Below are 16,686 nucleotides of genomic sequence, written 5' to 3' on the forward strand. Positions count from 1 at the left end.
TTATTTATATAAGTATGGTACGAAAACAGTTAAAATAAAGGTATGTATGTACAGTTATAATAAAGAAAATGTTAAAATAAATCCGAGAATGACTATTAATGATAGACTTTGTTACATACTTGCTTCCGCACTTTGATTAATCACCCAATGACACTTTAATGCCCTCAGCGAATTATACAAGTAATGATAAGCGACGAGTAGGTACAATAGGTTCAAATCTATGTTCAGTTGTGTTCGCTTTTACTCATGAAAACTTAAAATTGATTATCAAAACCTTAACGCAAATATCCAAAGTCGTTTTAGTAGATCATGGCGTTAACTATTTGTGATAAGTTTTTTCGTAAGCTGTTCTTGCTAGCTGTAAGTTTAACTGAACAAAAGATATAAATATTCTTACACCAAAATCCATTTCGCATTAGTCAGATAAAGTTCTAAACATAGATAACCGAGAAGCTACATAAGTACAAAGTGCTGGCACTAGGCAACACCATTTACTTAGTCGGCTTTTGTTTTTGCTGATTTAAGTACCGTTTATGCTCTAAGTGGCTGGTCAGACGCGGTAAGTAGATAATCTTTTTTTCCCCTTTGTTTCCCTTAATGTTCTCAAGGAAAGCCTTTGTTCGATATTTATGAAAAATCCTCAAAAAGAAATTGTATTGTTACGCTAATTATATGCGCAGTTCAAATTGTTTATTCGTTTTAGAAACAAGGACATTAATTCGTAACAAATATTTACAATGCCTCGAAATGTATTCGCGGTAATACTTGAAGTGTTTATAGAAACAAACGGAATATTTTATAAGCATCAAAAAGAATTGGAGTTTTTATGTGATCTGAATTATTAAATAATATCCTTTTGTGGCTTGAATGACTATGATATGGATTAATTTATTCCGATATTACTGATGCAGAGTTCATACAATGGAAATAAAAAATAAATGTCTCTATGTAGATACTTGCACGAAAAATATAACCATGCTAGTATAAAAGATCTGTATAAATCTTGAACGTAACGTCTAGTCTTTGTAAGCTTATACCTTTGCCCCTTAAACTTTTATATAACCGAGCCAGCACATCTATGACGCAATTCATTTGACATTTAACTCTTGCACGCTTACATGCCTCACCTGCATTTCTATTAAGTTCAACCGACCAGCTAGCGCAATCCAATTTATTCTCATCAAAGTCATCTCTCAGTAGTTTTTTGTTGAGCACGATATCGTCTCGAATATTTTAATTTGAAAGTACCAACATAAATAAGAAGCTATTACGTTTACAAAATGTTCGGGGTTTCGGCTGGCGTGACCACGCGACAAAGCGTCAGGTAGCATCGGACGCCGGCCTCTCCTAAGTAAATTGGATACCAATCGAAGCGTGACGATTTTATCTCATAAAAAAAAATTACCCTTTCTTTGGTATTTTTACGTAATTCTGTGCACACAATGGACAGGTCGCGGCAGTTCTTTCTTCGCCTGAAGAATAATATTATGATATTGTGAATAAAGTTACGATAGCGACGAAACTCTTGCTGTTATTCGCTTTTCTTAGAACACCGTTACGTAACTCCTTTTACGATAAGAGAAAAAAGGTGACTATTTTTAAAATGTATTGTTAAGTGTAAACAAAAATACAGTAGGAGTATGCGCTGGTATTTAAATTGAATTAAAAGAATATAAATATTCTCAGGCATCGGAAATTGTTGCCCTAGTCTTCCTATCTTCGGCTTCGCGTTTGTAGGCCAACGTGTTCTATTACAATAATGATTAGCACTTCCATACAGTCAAGCTACAAAGCGTGCTGGCCTAAGATTTATCGCGTTGCAAGTAGAGCGAGTATACCATCACCGTAAATATCCGCCTTACGCTTCCACTTCCTCTGAACTCCTTTCTATTGATTTATAGCGAGGGTTTTAAAAGCTAACTTTTTATAAAGCAACTCCGGCCAGTTGTTTCCAACTGTCTGCAGCATCTGGCTTCTTTACTTCACTTTTTCTCGGCATTTTGAGAACTTTGTCATTTTAAACTTTGTATGGAAAATGATTTTGGGGTGCTGGAAAACTTTGGAGCTCCCTGTACCTGTATTTCCAATCGCAGCAAAATAAATTGCAATATTCCATAGATTGAAGAACAAATGCGGGCGGCGACAGATGAATGGTAAATGAACTATATTTAATCGACTTAGCAATGGAAAGTTTCATTCTGTTTCTGCGTCCATAAATCGTTATTAATCCTCATTTGGAAGCCGATTCAATAAGCAATAATGAAAGACAAGACCTATAGCTGTAATAGCAAGAGGCACTTTCTAGCTCAGTGGTTAATATTATAAATCAAATAGTCGTGTTCTTGTCATCAGTGCCGCAATATCAAAGCTCGCTGTAAGATAAACCGGGTTATTTAAAATGTTCGTTTGTCGACAGGCATTTAGAATTAATCGCGGGCCTACACAAACTTGTCGGTTGTGTTAAGCGACTGGGGGCGAGTATTTTGTATTACGGTTACTTGTGCTATCTTCATGTCAGTTTATTTAGCTTAACACTAACTTAATTGGCTATAAATTAAGCGCCTGGAAGTTAGCTAGTTACCGAGTATACAGTACGCTTTCTCGTCTTGTTAGATCTGCTTATACCCGGTAACTGGGTAAATGTAGAAAATTTATGTATGTATTGTAGCTCGCGTTCACCTATAATAAATACTTGTTGTTTAGTATGCAATCCGTAAAGCTTGCTTTAAATTCATAGACGTCCATGTGATAGTCACAAATTTAGGCGCAATAAAAATATTTGTCACTCAATGAGGTACTATTATGTAAGATATGTTTGCTATGTTATATGCTTTTTAGAATTCAAAACCTAAACCACTTATCATAAGGTTTAAATTCTCTCATTCATGTCATCCAACATAATCATGGCTACTTTGTAATTGGCATTCGGAATACGAATAGATCAGATACCATTTTGCAAATCATTCCAAAGCTCAATGGAACTCCACATTCATACGCACAGCAGCCAATGCAGGCATACATTGTATAAATGATTCATAAGGACATGTACACACGGGCATACCAACTCCCCTACCCACTTGCTAACACAAGATTGTGCCTAGTCGCTGAGGCTTAAAACAGGTGGAGTCACAATTAGCGGCAAAACTAGAGTACCTAAGTGTCTGATGTACGCCCACCTTTGCCGCACGGGATGTTAGTTTGTTAAGGGTTAGTGACGTCATCATATACTATACCATTTTCGAACGAAGATCTTTCTAGTTTTTATTTTTTTCTTTTTTTAGATGAAAGCATTTTTGTTTGGCCAATAATATTTTGCTATTCCTAATTACTGAATCACATTAATAGTAAAAGCTCAGATAATTTAAGCATTTCTATGTACGCTTCGAAGTTAATTTGTGAAAGCAACATGTTTGAACACGTAGTGTGAAAGCACTTCATTATAAATAAACGTTTTTATTGTAACTCAATGACAATGTATAAAATTACCATACACATGCAGATTGCAGCTTAATCCTCTAGAGAATTTCTAAGTAAGCTATTTACATTTTGAATGGAGGTACTCGCCTTAATAGGTCTACATAGCATCGTACACCTAGCAGAGATTACCTCACTTCACGCACTCTGCTGTTTGCCCTACGGGAAAGAGAGGACTTTACGGCGTTTGTCCCTCTCTTGTAATTCTTTCAGCCTGTTTGTCTTGGATTAAACGCATGTCTTTGCTTTTAAGGCTACTGTTTACTCGCCCGCCTACATAAATATTTGTAATACTATGCGGCCATTTACTCGCCGGGTTATGAACCCTTTAATTGCTCTTCATATTTTATGCTTTTGAAATATGGTCTTTGATAATTTTAAGGCCAGCCGCCGCTCGTAAACGCACTCGTAAAAGCTCGTCCCAGTTTGGTTAAAAAAAGTGTAGCACTAATCTCATTAGAGATCATATTCGATTTGATATGGGTTACCGTTCTCATCGGTGGCACAGATCAAAGGAAGTGCCCTTTAGAATGTGAGATCAGGCTAAGTGTTTCGTGCAACTGTACATTCGGACTAATGATATCTCTATGGTTCACGTTTCTGATCGATAAGTACGCTCGTGAGCCATATATGATTTGTAATATAGTTAACAATGAAATAAAGTTATATTGGAGTGGAGAGACCATGGAGTACGATATACAGGAATTTCATTAAAATTACTTTTAAAGTTTCTTATAAATCCCTACCTACACGTGAAGTGTAAATGTTGATCGCACGTTTTTGTTGTGTACGGAATGGCGTCGATTAAATTACCATCTCACATTTCTTTAATTGCTACTTCATTAAATATGTACAAAAGAAACAACATGTTTCATGAATAAAATGCTGCGACTCCTGTTTAACATTTCGCCGGCGGTAATGCGGGAAATGTAAATAAAATAATGTCGTAAGCGCTAAAATACTGGAGTTTCCTGGCATTATTTCAGTTATATTTGACGTAGAATAACCATAAAATAGGAATAAACTGATCGCATCTAACTCAATGTAAGCAGTATAAACGACACGTCACAACTTAAATCAGATACATAGCAAAACATAACCATTTCTGAGACCTCTTTACGCCTCCACTGTACTCTACGGTTGCGGATAATTTTCGCATTGCGGCAATCGGATTCGGTACCGATATCGCTTCGTAACGGTCCTTGCATCGAGACTGCATTCTACACGATTTCCTTCGAACTTGAATCTTGATTATACTCCGCTTTATCTAAAATGAGTTCTAAGAATGCATTATGTCTATAAAATTACAAATAGGAATCGATGTTTTGATCTATTTCGTTCGTGTCCCATAAAACTTAAGGAAGAGTGAAATGTTCCATATTTTATCTATTAATGATTTCTTGTCAATCAAATGAAAGCCCACGCACGGTCAAAGGATTCACACAATATGCCTTATACTAAAGATTATTCCGATTGAATCATGGTTCGTTAGTAACCGCAACCATGCGCACATTTGTCGCATGGCTCACAGAACTTCTGAGTCTTATAAAAACGGACAGCCTTCTAAAAAGGATAGCTGCATATAATATTCCCAGAAGTTGGAAAGGGATAGCTTGAATCATATTATCCTCAACAAAAGTGTCCTTCGAATTGAATGAATTTCGAAGAAAAATCTTATTTGGTTTAACGAACATTGCATTAATCCGAATTCATAAGCTGTCATAAGCGATGTTGTCAACACATTTTTTGTCTACTCCTGGTTTAGCTCCGTAATAAGCTATTTTTATAACACCCACACGTTGTTTATTGCGTGCTCGTATTGTTTTATGATCTTCCAAATGTTCCAAAATTAGTCAAAGTCCGGACATCTAAACCAAAGGGTTCTCTAAAACTAAACAGAGTTGTGTAGTTTTTGGTTAATCCTTTACACATCTTTATTTTAGGGGAGTGATCTGTTAGAGGATTTGATACGAAATGGATTTGGTATTAGTTCGTAATTGTTGGTATGCGAGAAGGTTCGTTGATCCTGAAACATATTCCCTAAGATTGGACTTTGTGTATATTTCAATTCGACAGCTTACCGAACCGGATTGTCGGGAAGAGTTATTCTTCTGTCACGGCTATCGAAACGCTTTTATAGCCGATTGTGATTTTATATTGCTAAGGAAATATTGTTTTTAGACGATCTTAATTTAAAAACGTTTTACTATGCCATAAAAGTGGCTATATTATTTTATATAAAGTCTTAAAATTTATCGCCGTTGTTTCAACTGTCACATAGAACGAAGGTGCCTATAAAAGTCAGGATTTTTATGATAAGAAATCAAATAACAAAGCGTTTCGAGATAATACCTCCCGATCATTAGACGTTCATTCGGATCATAAATCATTGATCTCTATCTGATTTGGAATATTTAATAACATAATCGTCCAAGAGAGCAATACCGGTAGATCGAAGCGAATATTGAAATGCGGGCCTACGACCACTTAACGTACGGAGCCAGTTTTCTTGTTGGAAATGTATGCTATTGTCTCCGGTGAGATATAAAATACCGATATGACCCTACGACGTCTTCGTTGCAAGAAATATTCAAGGGATACAGCCCACACTTTTAATAGCGGTTACATCATTTCCACACAATGAGAGCGCCGTCCACACCCATTCTCTGTCCGTATGATTTGAAATTATAGCACCGTTTTATTTGCTCTCAGCGCATTTATATGCGGTCGCGGAGCCGCACAATGTGCCACGATATTATATGTTAAGGCAGCTACATACATAACACGCATCGGTCGGCTGCAAGCGATGTGTCGCACATGTGTCGCAACGCCCGCTCGTGTGGGAGGCAGAATGAAGCAGTAATTTAATCCTTGATTGTGTTCCCATTTAATTTATTCGCGGCATGATCAAATTTGGTACGTGTGTGTGACCATTTATATCATTGTTAGGTTGACAGTGGCAGCTTGATTTAATCCTGTTTTCTACAAAGACTCGCAGACCACAGATACGACATTGTATCTATTTAAATACACACAAGTGGAGCTGTTAAAGTGTTCTCTTCTCCGCAATCATCGCAAAATTACAGAGTAGATGCAAATACAGATATGCTTGACATTGTATTCAGAAAGACGTGTGCTTAACATACAATTTTATTACCATACGTGATTACTTTAAAAGCGTCCTTAATGGCTTTGTTGTTTCATACTTTAAATACCGATTGTTTTAAAAGCCTTACATTTATTTTAGTTGTTGTACACCAATTATGATATCGTCCACATAATATACATCATTCTTATAATACTGGGGCAAATTTTAGATCGTCTTCGAGTAATTTAAAAATAGTTTAAGGACTGCGGCCTCATATCATCATAATTATAGGCGGTCCGTCAGAGAGGCAATGGATATAAAAACTTAATGATGCTATAATATAACATCAATAAAGTAAATTGCCAGGATGTGTTCAAAATAACTAAATGGATCAACACTTTGTTTTGTGTACATTTAACGTTTTTTGTTTCGAACTATTTTGTTTAGTTCTATCCAAGAAAGTTGTTCTGAAAGTGCTTTGTTCCAAAAGTGAGTAATGTATTCCATGTCACGTTTACCAACGACTTTGAAGTACATTTTATGGGCTTGTTCTAAAGGCAAGATAAAATTGTTGTGGTCTGTCAGTCGATCGCAAAAAGTTGTTCAACGGATGGAACTGATGAAAATAATAATGTTGATACCTCGGTCCATTCTACTCGAAGCGACGTACGAGGGCTGTGCGAGTCCATATTTCATGAAAAATTCATATCTTCGCCGGGACCTAATGATGTCGATGCCATCTTTTATTGCCGCTGGGGACATATTTTTCATTAATCGTATATTATGATACTATATGGCTGCGATACATCGCGCGCTTATGCTCTTATAAAATGTTAAAGACACTCAGAGTGTAACTAATTAGACGGCGTAAAAATATAAAATATGGATGTTCATATTTTTTTATTTTAAAAACATAAAGTTTCCTTTTTTAGCTTCGGTATGCTCTAGTATCACATTCGCTTCATACGTAAGGCCGTTTTTATTTGTGAATGTTCTGTTTTTTGTCGTTTTGCTCATTAAAATATCTCTTTGTGAGTGTGATGTCACAAAAAAATAATAATGCTCGGATATGATTTTCAGACATCAAATTCAGCGACAATCCTCAGGGCCTCACAAATGTTTGTTAAAACACAATTTCAAAATATTTTATTTATTTTATCCCTTTACTAACGAGTAACCTAGTTTCCACTAAGAACTTAAAACCGAACGGAACTGAAATTGAATTTCTACTTGTAAAAACGGACCGGTAATAGAGTTTACCTACTGCAGATCAAATAAAATACCAACTTGTGTACGGAAAGGGTACACAGTACACAGCTGCTCGGTGGACTCCCACAATTTGTATTAAGGTTTTATAGTTTCAAGCAACTTTATCTAGAAATGTAATTAAGCTGTACTGGGATTGCATTACGTATTGATGGTTGCACAGGAACGGAACATTACTTACAAGTATTTTCTGAGCTTGCAATTCTGTCTTCATTACAACGGCAACACTGAATCCACACCAATTTGAATACAGAATACTTCGAACCGTATCTAGAGGTTTCCCAAGAAATGACGTAAGTGTCAGACGCAGACCACAATGTGAGTTACGTTCGGCAGTGTCAGCAAACGAAAACCACTCATGTTAAATTATATTCGAATCTGAATAACAAAAAATAGGCTGACTCCGGCGGGCCGTATTCAATAAATTCTTTTGCTCGATCAGTTTAATCGTAATCCGCATCAGGCTCTAGGTTTCAACCCTTATTTCTTGTTCCGCTCCTCAACTCTTACAATCTGTTCTGCGGAGCTAATTTGTTTTTTTTTTATTCGCCGTTTGGCGCTAGCTTAGATTGTATTTTATCTTTATGCGAAATCATAATTCATACTGTTTTTGCTTTTCTCCAGAAGCTGATAAGTGTTTAATGTTTTTCTTTCCCAGTTAGAAATCTCGCTCTCACCATTGTTTGTCGACGTCGATAAGATTTCAATTTCTGATACGTTAAATTTAATTGATGATACTTGAGATTCATAAGAATTTCATTATTTTCTCTATTTCCTAACTATCATTTATTTATCTTTTACTATTACAATGTTATAAATCATAAGTTAATCAACTCTATACTACCGATTGCACAAGTGATTAATCTCGAAGATGTGTCTTTAGATTAAAGAAAAAAAAAGTTGTTTACATATCATATTTCGTAAGTCACTGGCATTTATTTTGTACGGACCTCTGGTTTGACCCCCAAGAGCGCGCGCTGGCTACCCACAAAACAAAATGATAAATGAAGATCATCGGTAGTTGCGCGTTACATAAACGCTGATGGATTGATTGTAAACGACCGTGTGTGCCCATCGATCGATTAGTTCCTGCTCGGCCGCAGCCCCCGGCCTGACTTATTGACGATTATCTTTAATGGATTTCGTAAACTCTTAAGTGTTAGTATGCAACATCCTGGCTTGTTTTTAAAATGTAATAGATCCTTTAACCCTAATTTTCTATCGGAATTACCGTTCCACTCGAAATAACTATTAGGACGTGTTCCGACGTTTATCGGTCGTTTTTTTTTTGTTCTCCTTTAAATTATTAGTCGGTTCAATATTTTAAAAACTTTCCATACTTATCTAGCGTCCAATCTTTAAGTGATCCGTTTTTCTTCAGACGTTATCCGAAGTCAAATACGAAAGATTAATTAAATAATATTCAATAAACGTTGTTTGATTAACAAAAGGGTAATCTGCGGCGGCATCTAACACAAATACGAGGCCACTCGACGGGCTGTGTTTTCAATCACCGTCATTCGTTATTCACTCACTTCCCTTTGCAGTTGCCGAAGTATATTCACGTCGTCTTGTTTTGTTTAACTTTCATATTTCGAACTCTCAGAAGCGAACTCGTGCGATACAATACTTGTAATAATTGAAACGGTTAAAAGTTTGTTGTTCGCATATTTGGGAAGGCGAAAGTTGATTATCTCTTGTTTAATAAAACTTTGTAGTTCAAAAATAAAGTAAAACTACGAGTGTAGATCAGAGGTGCCTTCAACTCGGTATCTTTTTAATTCGCTTGATTTATGAGGTCTGTTTTTAAAGCCGGCTGGTATAAGAATGTAGTAAATATAGCCAGTTGTTTTTATTGTGGGCGCATTGCGCACTCAATCTCGAGTGTATTTTTTGTCGTCATTAGTTGACGTGAAATAACACTCCTGAGCTATAGTATCGTGGTAGAAAAAAAATAAATTGTGTGAAAAATTACGATGATTACATCTAATAACGGGTGGATGGACGGAGTCGTTTGATGGCCTCTGCCACAGATTGGCATCATTAGCCGCAATGATAGTGACCTAAAAGAGTAATTTTATTTTCCTTTGCTACTCTTTGTTCGCTACTAGCTTTCTAAAGCAATTGTTTTATGAGTTATTTGGAATACGTGAATACTTTCTGTTTCTCTTAATAAAAGAAGCAAAGTTTCAAATTAAAAAGATTTGTGCAAAGATTTTGGAATGGTAATAAAATATCCGGAATCCGGAAAAGTTTCATTTAATGCCAGTAATTAAGACTAAGCACGCATCATCAACAAATGTTCACACAGAACTGTGTTTGCACAGACTGATGAAATTTTACAAAACCGTTTACTGCGTAGTAAATAAAGAAAGCCGAATGTTTTGACTATTCAAATACTCATAAATAAATTCGGAAATCTCCTACTAAATAAAATTTTGTTCATCACTTTTATAACGACGGAAAGCTGGCACAAAAGTCGCCATTACACTTTATTTACGACGCATTTTGAGCTCATCGTGAAACAAAATATTAAAAGCACACAAATCGTCACAATCGACATAAACTCTTCAGCGCGACATTAAAATATTTGACATTTAGGCCACTGCACTGTGTTCCAACAGTGCCCCATTGGCATATCAGGCAATTAAAGCGACCGTCCGGCCGACGGCGACGGTAAGCAGATGCCCGTCACTTTTATCAAATACATTAAACTGGTTGCTCGAATCGAACATTTATTTTCTTTTTTTTTCGGCCCGTACATAAAACCCTCTCGGAACACTGTTCAGATAACGAGTAATGTATTGGTCCTCCGTCGAATAATTAAATGTCCCTTTTATATTGAGTTTGGTAGAACTAAAGTGCGATGTCAAAATACCAATTAAGCGTCATTAGTTTTTTTAGGATGACTGTCGGTTGGATGACAGGTCTATTAAAGTTTTGCTTAGACGTTGAATGAATGGAAAGTGAATTTATGGATAACTTGAACTATGACCGCGTGTGTTATTACCCAAGCATTATCTGCATCTATGAAGCCAGTTTCTATACATAAAAAGTTTCAGACAAGTTTACTGTACGTACTAACGACATCTACAAAGCACGTGCTGTCAGATTTCGGTTGCCCATTAAATACGTGGTATCAATATTTGACATCTGATCTTTCTTTGGAAAGTTCAGTTGGTAGTCAGGTTTTTAAAGGTGTATAAAAAAGTAACAGAAGGATTTTAATAACGATCATTTAGTTAAAAACACATACAATTTTAATTGTATTTTGAACAGATTTTACGACTCTACATTTAATGTAATTCAATTCTGAAAGATGTCCAAATAAGATACAATTTGTGTTACTCAAAGAATTGAAACAATAAAAATCTTGATTTTATATTAATTTACGTGTATTTTAATATAGATCGGAGTGACATATTCGATGTTTGTTCACAGTTCGCGGCGCCGCGGCCTAGCGGGGAGTCATCGTGTTTGCAAGGCCCCGACTGTTTTATGGTAAGTAGGAGATGGGACTACCCTTTAAAAATTTTATGGTACAAATACATAGTTTTTAATAGGAGCTAATGTTTTAATACTTTTTGGCTGTGAGTTCAGGATGGTAAAGAAAATGTAGTTCATATAGAATATTAAATAAAGAAAAAGATAAATTCTTTATAGTAATTTACAAGGTATAATAAAGTGGGTTTTGATACTGTCACTACAGGTAGTGAATTGGGTACTGTCAGGAAAATACAAAAAGCTGCTACATCTCACTCATACAATCAACATTTATGTATATTTTAATAAGGCTTAAGAAGAAGCTGATTTTAAACAGGAACTAAACTCCAAACACCAAACGCTCGAAGGCAGCAATTTACTAACAACAACTGCTTGTATTCTCACAAATAAATTTAAGACTCTACTTGTACATCATGCTAGTATTGAGGAAACTCGTAAAGCTCTTCCTAATTGGTTTTGGCTTAGCAATTAATTCTTCAGTTGCATGATTTTATAGACAATCCTATGATTATTCTAACCTTACTTGTTTTTCTTACTGAGAACCCGTAGTTAAACCTAACAGTAAACTACCAAGCACTGACATTAGCTTAGCTTCCTCAATCTTTGGTCCAACCGTTTTTCTTACTTTATGACAAAGCCGTTAACTTAACAACACTCATTTTTGAAAACCATTAAATTTTAAGTGGAATCCTGCTTTTTCAATTAGTCTTTATTTTCAACTTAATGTACAAGGTCTTATTACGTTTTATTCGAATTTCTAAAGTGCAAAAGTTAAGTTTTATATTCGAGCTTAACTAAAACCGATAAATTCTCACTTGAAACTTGAACTCTGTGCAACGCTACCTTTTGTCAATACCAGTAATTAATAATCGTGGTTCGCCCGTTCTTATAATTATTAAAGCTTGCCGAGGCGAGAGCGGGCGTCAAGTTAACGTCAACTCCAACTAATGAGCGTTTCCAATGACAAATGCTGCATTCGAAACGATGGCGTGCTCAAATTTGGCTGGATGTGCCGTTGTCCTGGAGATTAACGAAATTAATGTATTGCTTACGAAGCAACAAACAAATTGGGATCATTTGAAACGATACCTTGCATTCGAAATTTGAAACGTTTGTATAAATTCGAAATCGAAACGTTTGTCAAGTTTGAAACGCCATGGCATTTAGCTGTTTAGTGGTTTGCAAATAGCAGTTTGATTACTATCGTAAAATATTCAGCTTAAAACTCCAGTAGTAATTTCAAAGTTCCCATAATTGCGTACCTGTACGTAATAAATAACACGTTTGGTTGTACCTGTCTATTTGTTATAGTGGCTTATTTACATAACTCAGTGTGCATGATTATATGTCAGTAACGATGTCGCCCCAATTTTGAAAGTAATGAAAAACGAGTGTATCCACAATGATGTAGACGACCAACCGATAACATATACTAATTTGACAAAAAACATTTCGTTTGAACACATTGCCTGCCTCGAATGAGCATTAAGTTTAAAATTTGTCTGCGTCAGTACACACTTCTCATTTGTCGTAATGACCGACATGATAATAAATCAAAGGAGTTCAAAAGACTAGTTTAATTGTGACGAATATGTGATGTGATGGTTTTGTACAACATACGTTTGTTGTTGCAGTGTTGGGAAAACTGTGAACTGCTGCAGTCCAACTACCAGGTTTGGGGAGCGATCTGCGACGAGAAAGATATTTGTGTAAGTTGACAGATTTGTTTCAAAATCAATTATTTTCTCTTAAAAACAACACGAGGCTAACTTTCATTTTATTTACAGTTCCCTGGGTGCAAGATTGCATGTGAATTCCACGCGGAAGCGGCGCGCGCGTCGCAGACGCAGCCTGTCATCCACACAAAGGGCGAAGGGGTGATGCGTGTGAGTGGCGCGCTCGCCCGCTGGCCACCACCCGCCCCCCGCGCCGCCTCCCGCCCCGCACCTTTCGTCTACGTCGTCATGCGTCGCGCCGCGGAAGGCCCCTGGCGACAGATTATACAAACACAAGCGCTAGCCACACGAGTACCATCTAATAATGAAGGCGCCCTGCTTCGTGTACTCGTCGTAGATCCATTAGGACTGGTCACTATCTACAGTCCGGATGAAACGTGGGTGGCTCATGATACAAACACTTCTAATCATGACGAACACAAGTGGACTCTTAAAGAAATCTCCCTCATTCATCAAAAGGTCCTAGTAATTGGTGAAATTGCATGGGAGCCTAGAATAGCACGAGGAGTGTATTTAGTAACTTGGGAAGTGGACGGTGGAGGCCTAAAAGGCAACTTGTTCACGGACTCCACTAGGGTCACTTTATCATTGTGGCCCGATACAATCTATCATATTCAAGTAGAACTAGTTTCTCGCACCCCGGGTGTCGACAACGAGAGGTCAGAGACAATGACTATTGATACCAGTAGAGCTCAACGTGTTTCAACCGAAAGCGTTCAGGATGTTCAAGTGAGCGAAGGCGATCGCTTGATGTCAGTTCTGGTGAGTTCCATGAGAGGAGAGAGAGTACCAGAGCGTTCTCCCGATTCTGAATTGGTATTGGGCTGCTTGTCAGCAATGATTGCCTTTGGACTGGCTGTGCTAGCTGCCATATTATGGAGGCGGAGACGACGAGGAACGTTCCCAGGTACTAACGTGTACATTGGTTCCTCTTCTGTGTTAAAGCGAAAACTTGTTGAAGATTTTGCTCCAGCTTCCCACTGTTTCCAGCCGGTGCTCGTTCCAGAGACACCGACCAATGACACGGTGCCGCGGGACGTGGTCGTGTGACGTCACAGCTTCGATATGCTGTCGGTGGAAGACCGCATCTTCAGTTCCTAAGCATTTGGACGAACCCCTATAGACATGTAGTTCAGGTGTAAAGAAGTGCTGTTTGTGATACTCTAAAACTCATCATGAGAGAATAAGTGAAAGTTATTGCATTTATTGTGGAATGTCGTGTAACTTGTTACGTTGTAAATTGTAATGGACTCTGGACACTATATGTAAATGCTGCTGTAATAAAAATTACCCGTGTAATTTTGTTTGTACGTAGATTTAGGCGATTGTAAATTAAAAAGTTACTACTTATAAATGTATTTATGAAACACAGTAAGGTTAACACCAGAAAAAATAGTTATGTACATATGTTAAGAAGAAAATAGTACCTAAATGATAATTTTCTAAAATATAACTTGATTTATACTGCTTGTAAATAAATAACTGTAATACGTGTACCGGGTTTCGATGTTCAATTTCAATTCGTTTGTATTTCTAAGTAAATTCTGGGTTCTACTACAAAATTACGAAATTACAATTGAGTTGTATTGTGTTGTAGGTTCCATACATTAGTATCTACCTATATTTTTTATGGAACGTTTATCATAATGCTGATGTGTTTCGTATTTTGTAGTTGACTGTCATACAATCAAGATTATTAGAATAATCGGTATGAATATCTAGAACTATTTTTACAACTAGTCCTTATTATCGTTTATTGAAAACATAGTTATTAGATATATTTTACGATAATAGTTTTGATGAGGTTCTTACTCATTCTAGTGAACTTTACGACGTCTTCTTCAGCAATAACATGTATGTATGTATTTGTAAATAATGGAAACATTTATTGTAAAAACATAACAGAGAAATTATATTTTTCTTGGCCTATGACAGATATTTGTAGAAGTTACGGATGGATGTATCAATGAGGTTTCGAATTAAGGTTTTGTTGTTCTGAGTACATGGTTTTTGAAGTGATGCGCAATGTTCGCATATCCCCGAAATGTGTCTTTCTGAATCTCTTAGCCATACAAGTAATACGTTACTATATCACATTGTAGTGTCATAATTATTTGTTTAAAGTTGATGTTAGGCTTTAAACAACGTTGTACTTAATAACTTAAGTTTCGTTTCGTAGTGCAAAAGTGTAAAAGAGACCAAAATTATTTTTTATTTTGAAACAAATTTTGGTTCTGTGACAACCAAAATCCGAGTAGGACGTAAGTTAGGAGCTTAATTAAATTTATTTATTTTTTTGTGATTAATTAGTACCTTCACTCGATTTTGTAAATAAATGAATTGCTATAAAATGACGACGCTGATCTTTAACGTGTATAAATAAATATGTCTGCCAAATTAGAACCGTGTTTCAATTTATCGACATTGTAACTTTGAGAAAAAAAGATGATGTTCTATTGTTCCGAGTATCTTTTGTTTCAAAATACAGCACAAAGAATTTCTCCAGTTGCCAGAACGTCGTCTGAATAAAAACTAAATACTTTGGTAATTTATATAATTTAGAGTGGACGGAAAGAATGACGGCTAACGAACGGTTCTGACACCTTAAGCGAGATTACCGAACTTTTTCATTACATTCTCGAACTTTCTTGACGATTTATAAACGAGTGTTGGGCAATTACGTTTTTATACGATGATACTTTAAAGGCATCGAAGACTTTAGCATTAGTACATATTTCGGTGAATTCTGGCCTCTACCTTCAGCTTAGAAGCGGTAGTAACAGGTATGTAGAACGTTGAAAATGAAGTAGACGTAAACAAAACCATATTAGAGCAAACTGAACAAAACGCCATAATATGTGTCACCGTTATCGAGGTCCAGCCTGGTGATAGACAGACAGTGCCTCAGTAATATGGTTTCGTTTATACCTTTTTGGTTACGTAAAAAATGCGCAAAGGTAATATAAAAATAATTCCAATATTTCATAACTTATTCATAACGCTCAAATGCGTTCCCTATAAATGTCACAACTATTACCCATCAATATCGACGTATTAATTTTTAATACTTCGTGGGTTTAGTCCGGATTTACCGCTTGAATAAACATCAATCATTTCAAAAAAGTCCTTTAAACAAACATTGATATTTAACTTCGGTTAAAGGATACCGTTGGGGCCGTCTGGGCCCGGATAAAACGGTGCTATTGTCTAGGGATTAACGTCAACGAATTTGTTGTCAACAAACGCCTGATCAAACAAAAAGATCTGAGCTCCACAGAAACAAGGTACCCCAACTATTGTCGTTCTGTCCGTGCCAGATTAAATTCTTAACCACTTTTTCAAATAACGGGACTCTGGACTCTTTTTTTTTGTTTTGGATTCCATGTCCAAGGGTTCTAAACGAAACCCAATTATTAAGCCTTCGCTATCGGTTCGTCACTTCTTTTGTTAGGCACCAGGCTGTAACTTATAAACTCTGATAATTGCAATTTCGCAAAAAAACAAATAAAAACCAGATTGAGAATTAGTGTCAAATTTTATTTGCATCTTTCTTTAGCATAATTGTACGGAATACTCTGTGTCACGAGTTAGCCTCACACTTAACCGGTTATTCATAAA

The 16,686-nt window shown here is 36.4% G+C and overlaps 1 protein-coding gene across 1 annotated transcript in view; it reads left to right on the forward strand.

Moving 5' to 3' along the window:
• LOC113495744 overlaps positions 1 to 15,468 on the forward strand; it is a 38,788-nt gene extending 23,320 nt beyond the window's left edge. Inside the window, exons 2-4 of the mRNA XM_026874656.1 lie at positions 11,270 to 11,329; positions 12,967 to 13,041; positions 13,120 to 15,468. Of these exons, the coding sequence (XP_026730457.1) occupies positions 11,270 to 11,329; positions 12,967 to 13,041; positions 13,120 to 14,118 (1,134 nt within the window). The 3' untranslated portion in view covers positions 14,119 to 15,468. The remainder of the gene's footprint in view (positions 1 to 11,269; positions 11,330 to 12,966; positions 13,042 to 13,119) is intronic.
• The last annotated feature ends 1,218 nt before the right edge of the window (positions 15,469 to 16,686 follow it).

The sequence above is a fragment of the Trichoplusia ni genome, chromosome 7, assembly GCF_003590095.1.
Source record: "Trichoplusia ni isolate ovarian cell line Hi5 chromosome 7, tn1, whole genome shotgun sequence".
NCBI lineage: Eukaryota > Metazoa > Arthropoda > Insecta > Lepidoptera > Noctuidae > Trichoplusia > Trichoplusia ni.